At 60.1% G+C, this 17,796-nt stretch overlaps 10 protein-coding genes across 10 annotated transcripts in view; 3 read left to right on the top strand and 7 right to left on the bottom strand.

The window, feature by feature from the left end:
• Window positions 1–1,589, top strand: part of SPRG_19504 (hypothetical protein) — a gene marked incomplete at both ends in the record, with an annotated part of 3,272 nt that extends 1,683 nt beyond the window's left edge. Inside the window, 6 exons of the mRNA XM_012342368.1 lie at window positions 377–465; window positions 517–637; window positions 687–868; window positions 913–1,070; window positions 1,121–1,403; window positions 1,451–1,589. Coding sequence (XP_012197758.1) covers window positions 377–465; window positions 517–637; window positions 687–868; window positions 913–1,070; window positions 1,121–1,403; window positions 1,451–1,589 — 972 coding nt within the window. The remainder of the gene's footprint in view (window positions 1–376; window positions 466–516; window positions 638–686; window positions 869–912; window positions 1,071–1,120; window positions 1,404–1,450) is intronic.
• SPRG_03522 (hypothetical protein) lies at window positions 1,580–2,986 on the bottom strand. The gene has a single exon (XM_012342102.1). It carries the CDS (start codon window positions 2,956–2,958, stop codon window positions 1,672–1,674), a length of 1,287 nt encoding a protein of 428 aa, XP_012197492.1. The 5' UTR covers window positions 2,959–2,986; the 3' UTR covers window positions 1,580–1,671.
• Window positions 2,987–3,779: 793 nt separating this feature from the next.
• Window positions 3,780–5,031, bottom strand: SPRG_03523 (hypothetical protein; the record flags this gene model as incomplete). Its single annotated transcript, XM_012342103.1, has 1 exon — window positions 3,780–5,031. Exon 1 carries the CDS (start codon window positions 5,022–5,024, stop codon window positions 3,780–3,782), a length of 1,245 nt encoding a protein of 414 aa, XP_012197493.1. The 5' UTR covers window positions 5,025–5,031.
• Window positions 5,032–5,588: 557 nt separating this feature from the next.
• Window positions 5,589–5,819, bottom strand: SPRG_03524 (hypothetical protein; the record flags this gene model as incomplete). The annotated part of the gene is made up of 2 exons (XM_012342104.1): window positions 5,589–5,774; window positions 5,796–5,819. The coding sequence occupies 2 exons, from the start codon at window positions 5,817–5,819 to the stop codon at window positions 5,589–5,591; spliced, it is 210 nt and encodes a 69-aa protein (XP_012197494.1).
• Window positions 5,820–6,701: 882 nt separating this feature from the next.
• SPRG_03525 (hypothetical protein) lies at window positions 6,702–8,233 on the bottom strand (the record flags this gene model as incomplete). The annotated part of the gene is made up of 2 exons (XM_012342105.1): window positions 6,702–7,328; window positions 7,373–8,233. 2 exons carry the CDS (start codon window positions 8,231–8,233, stop codon window positions 6,792–6,794), a joined length of 1,398 nt encoding a protein of 465 aa, XP_012197495.1. The 3' UTR covers window positions 6,702–6,791.
• A 786-nt stretch (window positions 8,234–9,019) lies between these two features.
• SPRG_03526 (hypothetical protein) lies at window positions 9,020–10,258 on the bottom strand (the record flags this gene model as incomplete). The annotated part of the gene is made up of 1 exon (XM_012342106.1): window positions 9,020–10,258. One exon carries the CDS (start codon window positions 10,256–10,258, stop codon window positions 9,020–9,022), a length of 1,239 nt encoding a protein of 412 aa, XP_012197496.1.
• Window positions 10,259–11,062: 804 nt separating this feature from the next.
• SPRG_03527 (small nuclear ribonucleoprotein E) lies at window positions 11,063–11,505 on the bottom strand. The gene is made up of 2 exons (XM_012342107.1): window positions 11,367–11,505; window positions 11,063–11,314 (listed from the first exon to the last, which is right to left on the bottom strand). The coding sequence occupies exons 1-2, from the start codon at window positions 11,427–11,429 to the stop codon at window positions 11,111–11,113; spliced, it is 267 nt and encodes an 88-aa protein (XP_012197497.1). The 5' UTR covers window positions 11,430–11,505; the 3' UTR covers window positions 11,063–11,110.
• A 188-nt stretch (window positions 11,506–11,693) lies between these two features.
• Window positions 11,694–13,671, top strand: SPRG_03528 (hypothetical protein). The gene is made up of 7 exons (XM_012342108.1): window positions 11,694–12,192; window positions 12,239–12,350; window positions 12,400–12,543; window positions 12,587–12,721; window positions 12,769–12,937; window positions 12,981–13,381; window positions 13,433–13,671. The coding sequence occupies exons 1-6, from the start codon at window positions 11,727–11,729 to the stop codon at window positions 13,359–13,361; spliced, it is 1,407 nt and encodes a 468-aa protein (XP_012197498.1). The 5' UTR covers window positions 11,694–11,726; the 3' UTR covers window positions 13,362–13,381; window positions 13,433–13,671.
• A 926-nt stretch (window positions 13,672–14,597) lies between these two features.
• On the top strand, window positions 14,598–16,361 carry SPRG_19505 (hypothetical protein; the record flags this gene model as incomplete). The annotated part of the gene is made up of 4 exons (XM_012342369.1): window positions 14,598–15,578; window positions 15,625–15,739; window positions 15,787–15,992; window positions 16,047–16,361. 4 exons carry the CDS (start codon window positions 14,598–14,600, stop codon window positions 16,359–16,361), a joined length of 1,617 nt encoding a protein of 538 aa, XP_012197759.1.
• Window positions 16,362–16,378: 17 nt separating this feature from the next.
• On the bottom strand, window positions 16,379–17,631 carry SPRG_03529 (GTP-binding protein YchF). Its single transcript, XM_012342109.1, has 2 exons — window positions 17,297–17,631; window positions 16,379–17,247 (listed from the first exon to the last, which is right to left on the bottom strand). Exons 1-2 carry the CDS (start codon window positions 17,616–17,618, stop codon window positions 16,406–16,408), a joined length of 1,164 nt encoding a protein of 387 aa, XP_012197499.1. The 5' UTR covers window positions 17,619–17,631; the 3' UTR covers window positions 16,379–16,405.
• Window positions 17,632–17,796: the final 165 nt, after the last annotated feature.

Raw genomic sequence — 17,796 nt, forward strand, 5'->3', positions numbered from 1 at the left:
GCGGCCATCGTGCGCGTGCATGACGTCGCGGGCCTCCTCGACGTCGTCCGCGTCTCGGACGCAATCTGGCGCGACTGCTGATGCGACACGCGTATCATCCGAGTACAAACAACCAAAGCATGTGTGGTCTCATGTCTTGATGATGGTCCTCGCCGCAATGGTGGATGTTTGCGGACGCTTGCGGTCATCACCAGCTTGTCGCAGTCGAATCATCGTCTGTTGAGTCTCGACAGCCTCTTGCAGCGGTGCAGAAGAGGGCTGGGATACCGGTGGCCTGTTGGTGCAAGCGGCAGCCATCGCTCGCCGATAAGCTCGGTGCTACTCTTCGGGGTATAAATAGAGCCGTCGATCAAACCAGTGGCAGCAGTATATTTAGGCGATGGCGATGGCCGACGACAACCTTCGCGACGCGCTGGACGAGGTCGGCTTTGAGACGATCTTTACCGTCTACAGCGCCGGGCGCGAGTAACTACGTCGATGGAGGAGGCGGCGAAATCTCATGCTGCTTGTGCGCAGGGCGATCGCGACCGAGCACCTCTCGACCGTGCTGGCCAAGATGGGCTACACCGTGGCGCGGCGCGACCTCGAGCGGTACCTCGACGAGCTCGACCCGGACGCGACCGGCGACATCACCAAGGTATGATGTCATGGAAGGCCATATCGCCTGATCGTGCATGATTGATTAGTCGGTCTTTCTCCAGTGGTTTGCACTGCACGCGGACCGGCTCGGCGACGACGAGCCGACGACGCGGGACGACGAGCCTCCGCCGCTCTCGGCGATCCACAGCGAGATGCTCGACGCCAAGATGCAGCGCAAGCGCACCGAGGACGATGTGCAGCTGCTCGCGAACCGCCTTGCGCACCTCCGGTACGACCGCTGTCGCCGCCAGCATCTGCTCATCTCGCTGGCAGAATGGAGGAGAAGAAGGCGCAAAAGAAGATCGACGAGGCCAACAAGCGCGCGCGCGAGATCGAGCTCGTGAAGAAGCGCAACGCCGACCACCTGCGCATGAAGCGCGAGCACATGGAGCGGCAGCAGTCCAACGTGCGCAGTGCGCTCGTCGAGCACTGTACGGCGCCATCTTGTTTGCTCTCAGCGTCCTCATTCCGCATGTCGTAGCCAAGACGGCGGTGCTCTCTCAGAAGCGCAAGGAGACGGCGATCCTCACGCTCACCGAGCAGCGCGCCAAGCAAGCGCAGGACAAGAAGGCGCGCCAGCAGCAGCTGAGCATGCAGTTGGCCAAAGAGAAGGAGGCCGAGCGCAAGCGGCTCTTGCAGCAGTCCGAGGCCATCAAGCGCAGCGAGCTCGAGGCCGCGCGGAAGCGAGACCTCGCGCGCAAGAACCACGAGCAGCAACTGGTGCGCAACGCACGAGACAAGCTCGCAGACGAGTACAAGAAAAGGTCATTCGGGTGTTAATACCTTCTTGATACTAACCTTGATACTAGAGCATTGCGGAAAACATTCTGCGCGACATGGAGAACGAAGAGGCGCGGCTCATCGAGAGACTCAAGAACACGCAGGAGCACCAGAAGGAGGCGTTCTTAAACCTCGAGCATGCGATCCAGCTGCAGCTCCACACCAGCTAGCACGCGATCGTTCCAATGCAAAATGCCATTGATGATGGCAAATTTATGTCGATATGAGCTCATACTCCTATCAACTTGATACTTACATGGCGAGGACCATAAGAGTCGCGAGCGCGAGGAGCGAGAGGGCGCTGGTCGAAGCATCGCTGGAGGTGCCGCGACCACCGCCCTTGGGCTTGCTACCACTGCCCGACGTCGTCGACTCGGTAGACACGCCAGAGCACGTCGAGCAGTCGGTGTTGTCGGAGCCGCCGCACGTCTGGCACGGCAAGCCGGCGGGGCACTTGGGGCAGAGGCAGCCGCACTTGGTGCCGACGACGTTGAGGAACCCGCCGTGCTTGCACTTGACACCGGCGCAGGGCGTGAGCTTCCCGCCGCACGTTGGGCCGTTGAATCCCTCCTTGCATTTGCAGACGCCCGAGTCGACGTCGCACGGGTTGCCGTTCTCACAGGCCGCGTTGGACGTGCACGAACCGCAGCGCGGATCGAGGCCGAGGAAGCCCTCGTAGCAGACGCACTGGCGCTTGATGCAGGCGCCGCCGAGACCGCAGTCGACGTCGCACTCCTTGGTCTTGAGCGGCGTCTCGCACATCTTGCCAGAGTACCCGGCGTAGCACCGGCACGAGTAGCCCTTGGGCTCCATGGGCAAGTACGGGTCGTTGCCTTGGCACGTGCCGTGGTTGTTGCAGAGCTCGCGGTCGCCCGTGACACAGCCCTTGGGGTGGCAGTACGCGTCCTGCTCCTGGGGCGTGTCCTTGGCCCACGCCGATTGCTGCAAGCACATGTCGTACGAGATGCACTGGTACTGCACGGTGAGAGTGTTGCCCTTGTGTGCCGTGTTGAACCAGCACGCCGGATCCGAGAGCGTGAGGCCCGCGTTCGTCGGGCACGCCTGCTCCTTGACGGGCGTCAACGGCGACAGTGCCGTGTCGTTGCCCGCCGAGTCTTCGCCAGTTGCTGGTGTGGTCGTCGTGTTTACAAGGAGGAAGCGCACGGGCGCAGCCGCGGTCGTCTTGGCGGGTGCTGCCGTCGGCTGGACCGTCGACGGCGTCACGGCGTCCGTGTCCGTCACCGGCGCCATGGCCTTATCGACGAGTACGCACTGCGCGTTGATGTAGCCGACCGTCGTTGTTTGGTACTGCGGGCAGAGGCCGGCTTGGCCGCCACGGCAGACCGGTCGCGTGCCATAGTTGGGCGTGCACTTGCCCTGCGTGAAGTCGCCAGAGTTGATGAGGATACAGACGGTGCCAGGGTACTTGGCGCACTCGGCGTCCGTGCTGCAGACGCCGACGCTCTTGTCGCGCACGGGTGGGTTCACGCGCGCGGCCATAGCTACGCCAAGCAGGCAGAGGGCGTGGACGAGCTTCATCCGACGAGGTGGTGGGCAAATCGAACTCTGCCGGTGGCGGGCCCATTTCAGCACGTGAGTAATCGTCGCCGCCATCAGCGCGACCAGTTCTTGCAGGACATCCTCTCACAAAAACTGGCTTGTCGTCGGAGATTCCAAGCCCATTACTACCGCTCGCACCGCAGCACATCATAGAGGCAAGTGCGCTCGTCGTTGACCAAGGCGCGTGTTGCCTAGGGTCCAGCGACGCGACATGGCCTTTCTTAGACTTGATCTAAGTATACCGAAAACCCCGCCGGCGAGACCCGATGATCGCACGCCAGAAAATTTGACGCCGACGGGCCAGTCCGTACTGCAGCACGGCGCCGCTTCGAGGCTCGGTGTGGCAGCATGCAGGCGTCGGCGCAGCGTCGTTCGTCGAGCAAGTCACGATCGCAGAACGCGGTCTTGGAAAGGCTCAGGTGCGGCTTCTCTGGGGCCAGCGACACGGCGTAAAAATTTCAGGCGCAGCGACAGCTTCGCCTCGGATCAAGTACCGGTATCGGTATGGACCCAAAGACATCCTGGATGATGGGTTTCCGCTGAGCCTCGCTATTGCCGCTTCCTCCGTCCTGTCGACCATGCTTAGTGAAGAGGAAGGACTGCTGTCCATCATGTCCTGTGCGTCAGCGTGATCGCTGATAACGTCGAAATGGCGGCGGCGACTTTGTGCAAGGACTTCAAGTGACATGGCAATCCCATGGTAGTCGAAAACAGCTCACGTGGCACGCTCAGTGCGAAGCTGCGGGCAAAACGTTCTACTTGCAGTACGTAATATTTATTAAACAAGCACGGGCTCCTAATTACAACAGCGCCCCAATACAAGCAGCAAAAGCCGCGACGAGTCCAGCGAGGTGGATCGGGCTGCCCGCGCTGAGCCGTGTGGACGCCGGGCACGTCGAGCAGTCGCGGCCATTGGCACCGCCGCAGGGTGTGCAGGTCGTACCAGCCGGGCACTTGGGGCAAAAGCACGTGCACGTCTTGCCGGATGCGCCACTCGTATAGCCGCCGCCCGAGCACGTGACGCCGGCGCAGATGTCGAGCTTCCCGCCGCACGTCGGGCCGTTGAAGCCGTTCTTGCAGTCGCACTTGCCCGTGTCGATCGTGCACGTGTTGTTGTTCTCGCAGGCGTCGTTGGACGTGCATTTGTCGCAGCGGATGTTCTTGCCGACGTAGCCCTTGTAGCACGAGCACTTGTTGTCGATGCACGCGCCGCCTTGGCCGCAGTCGACGTCGCAGTCGGCGGTGCCATCCGACTTTTCGCACTGCGTGCCTGTAAAGCCTGCGTAGCAGCGGCACGCGTACTTGCGCGGCAGCATGACGTCGATGGCCGAGTTGGCCTGGCACGTCCCCCGGTTGTTGCAGAGGCTCTTGTCGCCAGTGACACAGCCCTGCGGACGACAGTAGGCCTCCTTGACCTTCTGCGACTCTTGCGAGTACGCCGACTGTGTCAGACACATGTCGTAGTCGACGCACTTGTACTGGACGGTGAGCGTCGTGTTTTGGTAGCTGGTTGTGAACCAGCACTTGGGATCGGCCAGCGACAGGCTCGGGTTCGTCGGGCACGGCTGGTCCTTCACGGGTGTGCGAACGACCGTGCCATCGCCCGAGCCCGATGCGCTTACCGACGCCATGGGCGGTTCCGTTGTTTCGTTGGCGGCTACGAGCAGAAAGCGCACGGTCGCCGGCGTCGACCCATTCTTGGTTGCCACGGGCACAATCGCGTCGGTGTCGGTCGCTGGCTGCATCGCCTTGTCAATGAGCACGCACTGCGTGTTGAGGTACCCGGACGACGGGTCCTGGTACGACGGGCAGAGGCCGGCTTGGCCGCCTCGGCAGACCGGGCGCTTGCCGTAGTTGGGCGTGCACTTGCCCTGCGAGTAGTCACCCGAGAGAATAAAGACGCAGACGGTGCCCGGGAACTTGGCGCACTCTTCGTCGCTCGAGCAGACGCCGTTGAAGCGGTCGAGCGTCGGCACGGGCGCTTTGGTGGTCGCCGCGGCCACGACACCGAGGAGGCCAGCGATGATCCACGGCGCTGTCTTCATGGCCAATTCGATTGTGGTTTGAAGAGGCTGGTCCAGCTGGAGCGGTGCATACGGACGCCGCCGACTGGCTCACTGGACTGCAAGTCCTCTCGCGACGTTCGACTTCGATTGGAACGTTAGAAGCTTACGCCCTTTCTGCGCAGAGCCGACGCTCGCCACGGCGCCGGCGTCTCCAGATGGCCAACGAACTATATTCTGTTTGTACGTACGTTGGGATGACAAGCCAAAATGCCACACGTGGAGCTGGTCTACCAAGCCACGGACGCTTGACCTGTGTACTCGGCAAGGGAATAAATAAGGGTGGCCGTCGACTTCAATTTCAAGATATTTTTATTCGAAATGCCAGTTCTAACGTTGAGGTAGCTTCTCGTCAATTCCGATATATTTTTATTCCACCGCGTGAGAGATTGGAAGCCGCCGGATACCATCCGGACTTGGATGCCACTGGATTGCGCATCACGATGTCGACAAGGCGAGGCGAGATGAGCGATCCATTGCGAGCGATAGAGTGACGTACGCATGTAAAACGAAGGATAATCGGTCAATTAGTCTGTCGAGGCTAATCTACTCGGCGCTGTGCTTGGCGTTAGGGTCCATCGTCTTCTGGCGACTCTTGGCCGGTGCCGGTGCCGCTACCAGTGCCTGCGCCTTGCGCTTGCCTTGTGATGCCTGTGGTGCCTTGCCCGTCTCCGCCTTGAGCTTCTGGCGCAGCGCGAGGGTGCCCGACTTGTCAACGTGGCGGCCGAGGTACTGCGCCGAAAATCGGTGAACGACGACACCAATGCGCGCATGCATCGCCGAGAGCTGGTTTGCAAAAACCCGCCTTCGACAGCTGGGACCGCGCCTTCGCACGCTTGCAGTCGACGCACTTATAGTTCTTTGGCTTGCCCTTGGACGGGGACATTCCAACGGGACTCATCGATTTTAAGCAGGGTATTGCATTCGATTGACGGCAATTGAGACGGATATGATAAAAACGTTCCCGAAATGGCCCTGCTTCGAGCTACATGATCTCTGGGAGCAACTCAAGGGTACCAAAAACTTATTGGTCCTGCATACACGCATCGATTTCGCCTAGCTCATGTTCAAATCTTGGCTCTCGGGAGTTTACGGCAGCTGCTCAAATCGATGATCAAAGATGCTCGCTCTAGGACCTTGGATTTTGGCGAGTCGAGCCAACGTTTCTCCTAGAATACTAATCGTAGAGCTATGCATCATAGCTTGTTCGATGCGCAACGATCTTGCGCATCGTAGCGCACTATTGGCGCGGAGCAGTGACCTTTTCAACGGGAGGTAGGCCCTTCGATCCGGACGCTCGACGTCTGCGCGGCCGTCCATCATTTTATTCAAAAGTCATTATTTTTGAATAAAATGGCCAAACATTTTTATTTGAAAACCTTCAGACAAGGTATTGAGAAGGTAAGCTTACCATGGAACGAGCGATTAAAAAAAAGACCCCGTCGATGGCCACCCTTATTTATTCCCTTGGTACTCGGCAAGAAGGCAGGTCAACCGAGGTCGCTCGCCACTCGTCGGTGCACCAAGGCCATATTGCTACCGAGCTCCTCCGTGTGTGTGCCACGGCGGAAGCTGCAGAACGTCGGAATGGCAGGAGAACGCCATGCGATCGATCGTCCGTGCCAGATGCAAAGGCTTGGTCGTGAGATGCTGCGAGCTATGACCAAGCTATAGATAAAATTGAGCTGTTGCATTAGTGAAAAGCTGTAGTAGTCTGTAGTACGTCCGGAAAGGCCTTAGTCCACCGGCTTAAAAGAGCACCGCGAGGATCGCCATGATGAGCGTCATGATCGCAACCGAGAGGGTCGGGGTGCCAGAGCTGGGGCGCGCCGACGCCGGGCAGGTCGAGCAGTCGCGGCCGTTGGCACCGCCGCATTGCATGCAGGTCGTGCCAGCAGCGCACTTGGGGCAAAGGCACGTGCACGTCTTGCCCGAGCGGCCGTCCGGGAAGCCACCGCCCGAGCACGTGACGCCGGCGCAGATGTCGAGCTTGCCGCCGCAGGTTTCGCCGTTGAAGCCGTTCTTGCAGTCGCACTTGCCTGTGTCAATGTTGCACGTGTTGTTGTTCTCGCACGCCTTGTTGGACGTGCATTTGTCGCAGCGGATGTTCTTGCCAATGAAGCCATCAAAGCACGAGCACTTGTTGTCGATGCAGGCGCCACCTTGGCCGCAGTCGACGTCGCACTCGCCAGTCGGGTCCGACTTCTCGCACTTGGTGCCCGTGTACCCGGCGTAGCAGCGGCACGCGTAGACGCGCGGCAGCATGACGTCGATGGCCGAATTGGCCTGGCACGAACCGCGGTTGTTGCATAGGCTCTTTCACCCGTGACGCAGCCCTTCGGGCGGCAGTACTCCTCCTTGATCGTCTGGGGCTCCTGCGCGTACGCCGACTGCGAGAGACACATGTCGTAGTCGACGCACTTGTACTGGACAGTGAGCGTCGTGTTCTTGAACGCCGTCGTGAACCAGCACTTGGGGTCCGCGAGCACGAGCGTCGGATCCGAAGGGCACGGCTGGTCCTTCACAGGGATGCGGGAGACAGTGCCATCGGCCGTCGTCGAGCCTTCATCAGGGGCGACAGTGCTGTCGTCAAGTGGCGCCGCCGTCGTCTTCTTCGGGGTCGTCGGGCCCGTCGTCGGTTCATCAGCCGGGACATCCGTACCGTCAGCAGCGGGCGCCGCCGTCGTCTTCTTCGGGGTCGTCGTCGGGTCGCTGGCCACAGCAGTCGTGGGGTCCGCAGCGAGGAAGCGGCTCGCAGCCGTCTTGGCGGGCGTCACCGAAGGCTTGGCGCCAGAGTCAGCTGGCGTCGCATCCGGATCCGCCGCCGCCGTCGTTGGCTTGTTCACGGGCACGATCGCATCCGTGTCGGTCGCTGGCTGCATCGCCTTGTCAATGAGCACGCACTGCGTGTTGAGGTACCCGGACGACGGGTCCTGGTACGACGGGCAGAGGCCGGCTTGGCCGCCTCGGCAGACCGGGCGCTTGCCGTAGTTGGGCGTGCACTTGCCCTGGGTGTAGTCGCCCGAGAGAATAAAGACGCAGACGGTGCCCGGGAATGGAGCGCACTCTTCGTCGCTCGAGCAGACGCCGTTGAAGCGGTTGCGCGTCGGCACGGGCGCCTTGGTCGCAATCGCGGCCGTCGAGAAGGATGCTACGCTCAGGAGCGTCGCCAGCGCCAGAACCAGCTTCATCTCGGCGTCGGGCAAATGCGGAAATGGCAGCGTGGCGCCAGCGCTACGGCTGGGTGACTTCGCAGGCGTGAAATTTTGCCCACGAATCAAGGCCCATCGTCGCGGCCAGCTGGGCGGCGCCAGCGTTGGGTGTAATCCTCGCCCGACGGATCGCAGCGCTCTGATTGGCCAAAAAGAGGTGTGTAATCGCACGCGACCTTGCTCTTTCGCAAGCAGCATACAAATACCAAGTGCTTGTGGGAGAGACCTAAGGTCGACTACTACGAGAGCCTAAGGTTGTCGCCAGATGTCACATGGCGGAGGCTTGGCCGAACCACAGTCGTGCGAACTGGCGCTACGGCGTGGCGGAGCGACGCCCGCTGTGCGATCCAATATCGACGGGGAGGTCTGCGTGGACGTTGCAGCGACGTCATTCACGCTGCACGTCCCACCACGGTGCAGACAGCTGTCAGTGGGCGTGTCGATGCAGCCCACAAGGCCTTACAACTTACTACAATCGTAGCCGCGCGGTGTCGTTGATCCGCAAATGTGTGGACAGCAGCATGTGTATGCGCTGTTGAGGTCCACGACCGTCTGTCTTGGCAGTGTCAAAGCGGACGTATTGTCGAGGCTCCTGCGCGGGCTACACGGAATTTCCTGAACCAAGTAGTAGTAGTTTGGAGCCCTCCCTCGTCCGCAGTCCATTTTCTGTCTCCGTTCTGTCCACCGTTCCAAACGCTTGCTACTGCAATGACCAGATAGACCAGACTAGATTTCACAGTCAAGTGTTTGCATTCTTCACGACCTCTACAGCAACATGGCAACGGCCGTCGAAAGAGCAGCGAGGCCAACCATCGGTGTCACACTGCCCGAGGATAGCAACGTCGACGCCGGGCACGTCGAGCAGTCGCGGCCGTTGGCACCGCCGCAGGGTGTGCAGGTCGTACCAGCCGGGCACTTGGGGCAAAAGCACGTGCACGTCTTGCCGGATGCGCCGCTCGTATAGCCGCCGCCCGAGCACGTGACGCCGGCGCAGATGTCGAGCTTCCCGCCGCACGTCGGGCCGTTGAAGCCGTTCTTGCAGTCGCACTTGCCCGTGTCGATCGTGCACGTGTTGCCGTTCTCACACGCGTCGTTGGACGTGCATTTGTCGCAGCGGATGTTCTTGCCGACGTAGCCCTTGTAGCACGAGCACTTGTTGTCAATGCACGCACCGCCTTGGCCACAGTCGACGTCGCAGTCGGCGGTCCCATCCGACTTTTCGCACTGCGTGCCTGTGAAGCCTGCGTAGCAGCGGCATGCATACTTGCGCGGCAGCATGACGTCGATGGCCGAGTTGGCCTGGCACGTGCCCCGGTTGTTGCAGAGGCTCTTGTCGCCGGTGACACAGCCCTGCGGACGACAATAGGCCTCCTTGACCTTCTGCGACTCTTGCGAGTACGCTGACTGTGTCAGACACATGTCGTAGTCGACGCACTTGTACTGGACGGTTAGCGTCGTGTTTTGGTAGCTGGTTGTGAACCAGCACTTGGGATCGGCTAGCGACAGGCTTGGGTTCGTCGGGCACGGCTGGTCCTTTACCGGCGTGCGGACAACCGTGCCATCGCCCGAGCCCGATGCGCTCACCGACGCCAAGGGCGGTTCCGTTGTCTCGTTGGCGGCTACGAGCAGAAAGCGCACGGTCGCCGGCGTCGACCCGTTCTTGGTTGCCACGGGCACAATCGCATCGGTGTCGGTCGCCGGCTGCATCGCCTTGTCAATGAGCACGCACTGCGTGTTGAGGTAGCCTGCCGACGGATCTTGGTACGACGGGCAGAGGCCGGCTTGGCCGCCTCGGCAAACCGGGCGCGTGCCGTAGTTGGGCGTGCACTTGCCCTGCGAGTAGTCACCCGAGAGAATAAAGACGCAGACGGTGCCCGGGAACTTGGCGCACTCTTCGTCGCTCGAGCAGACGCCGTTGAAGCGGTCGAGCGTCGGCACGGGTGACTTGGTGGTCGTCGCCGCAGACGCGAGCGCGATGGCAGCTACGAGCGCGAGAACCCTCATTTCGGTCCGAGCGAAAAGGCAAACTGGCCGGCATCTACCCAACGACGTCGGTTCTATCTAACGACGCCGGCTGCGGGCTTGGCTAAGCGCGGTCGGCTCGCGCCATACAAACCGTCCGTTGCTAGTCTTATTAGCAATTACGTCCCATGTTCCACGACGTTACTCGCGATCTGCCGCGTTTCCAGGAAATTGATATTTGGTCGCGAGCCAATCACAAGCGTGCGCTCAGAGTTGGCGTGTACCCATCACTGGACGTACGGTTAAAGTACGTACGTTTTAGCTCACGTTTTGTATGAACGTACATTGTACGAATAGGACCCGAACAGGCAAAACAAATAGCCTAGTTTTAAAACAAATATCCTCGTCTTGACGAGTTTAGGACGCGCCCTAGGGTTGGGCAGCTAGGACGCCAGGACTTGCGAGGTTCGATCGAACCAATTGCGGGCTCAGATCGATAGCCGAGCGCAAGTGAGACGGCAATGACACCTCCGCTGGGATGACTGCCGTAGAAGCGACACCGTACGCACAGCTCTACGCAGACGGCGGTGTCTACAATAAGAACGTATTGCCTGCACGGCAGCGAGCTCTTGTGCAGCCACGTTTGCGAAGAGACATGCGACCTCCTAGTGGGCGCACGTTCTGTTGCAGCATCAAAGCTCCAAAGCGCGATCCACCAGCACGCGCCGAACCGGGAACAGACGCAGGTGGCACCAAAGTACCGTGAGTGTATACAAGGCAGACCGCGAGCTTGGAGGAGGTTTGTCTCGCGACCAACAAGATCGTGTCGTAGCTTCAAGGCAAGCGATCGAGACAATAGAGGTAGTACTTAGGAATAATGGGCGGAGAAGGTTGTTAGTTGGCGCCGTCGGCCGCCATCATGAGCGTGATGGTATCGCCCTTGAGCAGGATGCGGCCGAGGGGCGTGCGCTTGAGGTTCTTCACGTCGAGCTCCTCGGCGTCGTCCAGCACCAGGTTCATGTACTCGTCAAAACCCATGATGCGGCCCTCGATGCGCGTGTTGACCTGCTCGTACAGCCAGATCTGGACCCGCGCTTTCTACAAGAGATGATGCATGAGGTGAGGAAGGTCATGGAGCATGCTCGCATACGTTCTGGAGGAAGCGGAAGATCAAGTTGATCGGCTGCGTCATGGGCTTCTGGACCTTGTTCATCGTCGCCGTCGTCGCTGCCGTCCGCCGCTGATTTTCGAATTTGCCAAACCCCACAGCCACTCGACCAATCCAAAATAAAAACCAGACAGCCAGTCAAAGCGCTTTATATCTTGCTTTTCAACCAATCCGACGTCGTCATGGACACCGCCTTGCCCGCGATTGGATTTCCCGTCCTGTTTATCTTGGTGTTTGTATGTAAATACCGTATTTCCGCGAAATGGCCATCATTTTTACGTAAAAAGGATCCACTTCAAATTGGAAAATCAAACATCCAAGTCGGTTCGAGCCTAAACTTAGATGAGCACGACAGAGCCGCCACCGAGCCCGCCGTCGTCGTCGACGCGGGCGTCGGTGAGCAGCGACGTTGAGGTGCCCGTGTCTCCGCCATCAGCGCCCGGCGGATGGTACCAGCGCATGGAGAAGGTCAAGAGCTCGGCGATGGCGGTCAAGAACCACCTCACGCCCCAGCTCCTCCAGCTCAAGGACAAGATCAGTAGCAAAGCAACGTCCGCCGCAACGACGGGCCGCGAAAAGCTGCGCAACACGAGCGTACCAGAAGGCCTCCAGCCAGCGCTCGTGCGCGCGAAGGAGGGCATGAGCATCCTCAAGACAAAGCTCTCCAACTCGTCGATCCAAGTCCAGATCCAAGCCGAGCGGTTCCAAGCAATGGGGCTTCGCCTTGTGACCGAAATGATGTCGGACTCGCAGATGATCGTCTTCATTGACGAAGAAGCGTTCGGCCATGCGACGGCCTTTCTCGAGCGTACGTCCGCGACCGTGCTTGCCACTGCACCTTCTGCGCTATCTAGAGTACCGCCACGTGAAGAGCGTTTTGCTGACGCACGACGGAGCGCACCCGGCGAGTGCAATCTGCTGGGACACGCCCATCGTTCTCTACACGATCCTCGCGTACCTAGGAAGGTAACCCTTGGTCGGCGTCGGGTTGTTATCCGACTTCTGCTCGGTGTAGTGTGCAGACCGTCGCGCAGTGCACGGGCCTCAACTTGGCAACGCGTCGCCACATCCACACCGAGCGTCACGTGTGGCGCTTCTGCGTCCGCTACGGCGAGCTCTCGCCCCAAGTGCGCATCGGCTTCTGGAGCCACCTCACGAGGTACCCATTCTTTCGCATTGCGAGTGTGACCTAATGAGACTAGCGTCGAGGCAACGCGCGCGGCGGCCGAGCACGACTACGACACGTACCTGCAGATGGCGCTTTCCAAAGGCGACTGGACCGACGCGATCCAGACCGACGTCACGCGCACGTACGGGCGCGTCGCACCCCATCGCCGGTCATCGCGTTCCCGTCGGCAGCGGCCTCTCACTCGACACCAATTAGGTCGTCCAACGATTGGACGGCATCGATTGACACGGACGAAGAGCTCCAGACGCAGCTCGGCGCGATCCTGCACGCGCTGGCGGGCCGGTTCCCCGATGTCGGGTACTGCCAGGGCATGGACTACATCACGGCGCACATCCTTGAGCACGTCAAGGCCGCCGACCGCAAGGTTTAGATGTCGTATACCTGTGCGTTGTACTTAATCTTGCTAGTTTGGCGAGGCGTCGCCACAGAAGCGCGCCGCTGCGACCGAAGTCCAAGTCGAAGCAACCTTTTGGATTCTCGTCGCCCTCTTTGAAAGCTACGGGCTCCGGCAAATGTTCAGCCCGGCCTCACGCGCCTCCATTTGCACTGCTACCAGTTTCGGTGCCTCTTCCAAGCCGCGCTCCCAGCCCTCTACGACCACTTTGAGGCTGAGCACGTCATGGTCGAGATGTACATCGTCGGGTGGTTCCAAACACTCTTTTTGTACCTCAACGCGCTGCCCAAAGAGACGCTGGACGCGATCTGGGACATCTTTCTCTTTGAGCGCAGCTGGAAAATCATGTTTCGCGCCGCCCTCGGCATGCTCAAGCTCGCCGAGCCCCACTTGAACGGCAAGTCTATCGACGAGGTACCGTGTTTTAGCGGCAAAGGCCATCGACGCTGAGATTTGGAGGTGTAGATGATGGTGTTTCTCAACACATTTGGCGACAACCCAAGCATTTTGCACAAGACGACGCTTCTCCCGACGGCGCTCTCGATCAAAGTGACCAACTCGATGCTCAAGAAGCTCGAGCGCGACCACGCCAAGGGCGTCACCCGCCGTCGCAGCGTCTCGGCGCCAAAGCAGCAGCAATAGGATTAGAGTAAGAAGCGTTTTTTAACGTCGCCTATTCAGGTGGGAAACGTATGGATCCCGACGACGCGTACTGCCTCGACATCGGTAGAACTGCGTGCGCTGCAAGCATGGAGGTGACCAGAACGTAGACGATGACGACGGTGGCTGCAACGACCTCTTGACAGGTGTCGATGCACTCTTGACCGCACTGCGCCACTGTTGTCAAGACGAGCTACTGTCCGAGCACTCGCCTGCGAACGAGGTGCTGCTGGCCACCACCACTGCCTTGTTTTTGGACGTTGCTACCCTCTGCGAAGACATGGGCTGCGTCTTGCTCTTCGACGACACGGCTGCAAACGTCGCGGACGATGCGCCAAGCCCAAAACGACGAGAGGCAGACAAGGCTCATTCCGAGAGACCAGCCTTGGCGGTCTCGAATGCCATTCATGCAGAGACGGCGACGCTGGCGCGACTTCGCGGCCGATCACTTGATGTACGACGATCCAACTGGGCCCACGTCCGGACTCTGCGCTGATTCGCGTCTTTTTCTGCTAGACCTACTCTCCTTCTTCCAAGCCAACAATTGCTACCCGGACGCTACAAGAGCGCTTTGCTGCCCTCCGGTCACGCCGGCGAGCAACGACGACGAACCCCGTCGACACCATGTCGCCGCCAGTCATAGCTGCCAGCCTCATCGCAGCGAGTAACTGTAGGTGTCATTGTAGCAGTAGCAGCAGTAGCAGTGACGAAGACGACGCGCGGCTTCCACTGTCGCCTCGCCTTCGTAGTGTCTTGATCGACTCGTACTTGAATAATCGCTAACGGGTGCGGCTTCGAAAGATTGCGTATTAAGTGCAACCTGAAACGGCTAGAAAGGCTAGTCCTGCTTGAAGATCGCAACCATACAAAGTATCTGTGGCTCTGTACTGTGTAGTGGGCCAGGCGCCGCGCACCACCCGTGCGGCTCGTTCCATTTTCATTTTGGCTTTTGGTGCATCAACGAGAAGCCATGCGCCGCAGCATTGCGCTTTTGTTCACCGTGGTCGTCTCGGCCGTTGCGGCGTCGCCGCTCACATCGCAGGCGGCGGCCCATCAAATCCACGCGTTGCCGCACTACGACGCCAAGCATCCGATCGACTTTCGCCACTTTGCGGGTCATCTTGCACTGCCGTCGAACGGCCAAAAGATGTTTTACTGGCACGTCGAGTCGCAGTCGGCGCCGTCGACCGACCCACTTGTGCTCTGGCTCAACGGCGGGCCAGGCTGCTCGTCGCTCGGCGGCTTCTTCACCGAGATCGGCCCGTTCGTCGTCCAGCGCGGTCTCAACGTCAAGCGCAACCCATACACGTGGGCGCGCAAGGCCAACTTGGTCTTTCTCGAGTCGCCGTCCGGCGTCGGCTTTAGCTCGCCCGTTCTGAACGCGACCGAGTACAACGACGACTTTACAACCGACCGCGCGTACGAGTTCCTTACGCAGTTCCTTGGCGCGTACCCGCACTTGAGCGGCCGGGATTTTTACATCACAGGCGAGAGCTACGCGGGCGTTTACATCCCGTACCTCGTCGCAAAGCTCATGGCGGCGCCGATTCCAGGCCTTGACCTCAAGGGCTACGCGATCGGCAACCCGTTCACGGACGCCACGATCGACGGCAACGCCTACATGGACTACTACTACGCCCACGCGCTCATCTCGATGGAGAGCTACGACGAGATCGTTGCATCGTGTGCGGACGAGCTCTCCCAGTGCATGTTCTCGACGGCCAACTGCTCGCTCGCGTGCCAAGATGCGGTCGCGAGCACTCCGATCACGTCCGACGCGTCGTACTTCAACCCATACTACATTTACGGCGACGTGTGTCTCAACACCAACGGCCAAGGCGACTTGCTCCATCTCCACCGCACTCGAAGCTTGCAGCCGATGCACCGCGGCAAGATCGGGCCATGCACCGACCGGTATACGCAAGACTATCTCAACCTCAAGAGCGTACAGGTATGTGCGAGTAGAGCCATTGCAATATATGCCCATGCGACCGTAGAAAGCGCTTCATATCGAAGGCGACGTGGCGTGGAGCGATTGCAACATGAACATTGCCGAAGTCTACAGCCGGGCATCCTCGGCCTTGCCCAAGTACACGCACATCCTCTCGGCTGGTATAGCTCGTCTCTTAGCAAGGTTGTCAAGTGTTTGATGTTTGCAGATATCTCGGCGCTCATCTACAGCGGCGACGCCGACGCGGTCGTCAACTTTATCGGGACCGAGCGCTGGATCGGTCGCGTCGACGGACTGCACCTCAGCGTCACATCGCCCTGGGCGGCGTGGTTTGGCCCCGACAAGCAACTCGCGGGCTACTCGCAAGGCTACGAGCACCTCACGTTCAAGACGGTCAAGGGCGCAGGTCACATGGTACCAGACACATGTCTCTTTATACTGGACGATTCAAGTCCATCAACTATGTAGGTGCCCGCGATTCGGCCGCTCCATGCGCTCTACATGTTCGAGTGCTTTGTCTTTGGCCAAGAGATGTGCGACACATTTGCGTACCCCAAGGACAACTTGGAGTACTTGACGGGCGCCGAGCAGCCGAGCGACCAAGTTATTGTGAATGCCAGCGTGAGTGCGTCGACGTCGTCACCCTCGTCGGGGTGGGCCATGCTTGTGGGCACGCTCTCGGGCGTCGCGTGCTTCAGCCTCCTCCACGTGCTCTCGACCCGCCGGACGCGCGCCATGTACCACGACCTCAGCCAGCGCATGGAAGCGCACCGCGTGTATTAGATAGCCTCGTACAACGCGTTTTTTCACGTGTGTCTATGATGGTTTTACCGACCGACGAGAAAGTGGAAGACGTCGCCGTCCTGGCAGACATAGTCCTTGCCCTCGGACCGGACGAGGCCCTGGTCGCGGGCCGCCTTCATGCTCCCCGCCTTGGTGAGTGCGTCGAACGAGACGGTCTCGGCGCGAATGAAGAGTCGCTCAAAGTCCGAGTGGATGACGCCGGCCGCCATCGGCGCCGTCGCACCCTGCGGAATGTTCCAGGCGCGGGCTTCCTTCTCACCGACCGTGTAGTAGCTCTGGAGCTGGAGAAGCTTCTGGGACGCACGGATCACGCGCGTAAGGCCCGTCTCTTCGAGACCGCCCATTTGCAAGTACTCCATCTGGCTCGCCTCGTCCTCAAACGCCGACGCGGCTTCTTCGAGGGCACCGGACACGGTCAAGCACATGCTGCCCTCGGCTTCGACCTGCTTGCGAACGGCCTCGGTCATCTCATTGCCCGAGGCTGCGTCGTCTTCCGAGACGTTGCAGAGGTACATGGCCTTCTTGGCGGTAAGGAGCTGGAGTCGGTCGAACTGAAGTTGCTCCTCGGGGATGTCGAAGCTCAGATTGGCGAGCGAGACGCCTTCTTCGAGAAGCGGCTGGACGCGCTCTAGGACGACGCCGAGGCTCTGGAGGCCGGGCTCGGTGGACTTTTTCTTCTTCTTGAGCGTCTCGAGGCGGCGCTCGACCGTCTGCAGATCGGCCAGCAGCAGCTCCGTGCGAATCGTGTCGAGGTCCCGGAGAGGGTCCACGCTTTCTTCGACGTGGAGGATGTTGATGTCCTCAAAGCAGCGCACGACGTGCGCAATGACGGCGACTTGGCGGATGTTGTCGAGAAACTTGTTGCCTGATCAAAATGGTGAGAAGACGCATTTGGATCGTCGTCGGTGGTATACCCAAGCCTTCGCCCTTGGACGCGCCACGCACGAGGCCGGCAATGTCGACAAACTCGAGCTGCGTCTCAATGACCTTTTGCGAGTTCTCCATCTTGGCCAGCGCATGCACGCGCGGGTCCGGGATGCCGACGCGGGCGACGTTGGGGTCGATGGTGCAGAACGGGTAGTTGGCCGCCTGCGCCTGCTCCGTGCGCGTGAGCGCGTTGAAGAGCGTCGACTTGCCGACGTTGGGCATGCCCACGATGCCCACGGAGCGGTGGAAGCGGCGCGCGAGGCGCGCTTGGAGCGACGGCGTCGACCGCTGGATCAGCTGGAGCATCATCGCGAGAGTGATGGCCAAGGAATGCGCAGGAAATCCAGGTCACTGGACCGGCCAGAAACACGCGCACGTCGAGTGTGTATAAAAACACCCAACTATCGCCTGTTGGCACTTTTATCGCGATTGGATTTGTGCGTAAAAGTGGCGTGCTTGTATCCTGCGCGCACCCACCGTGCGAAAC

Source organism: Saprolegnia parasitica (genome assembly GCF_000151545.1).
Source record: "Saprolegnia parasitica CBS 223.65 unplaced genomic scaffold supercont2.9, whole genome shotgun sequence".
Classification (NCBI taxonomy): Eukaryota; Oomycota; class Saprolegniomycetes; order Saprolegniales; family Saprolegniaceae; genus Saprolegnia; species Saprolegnia parasitica.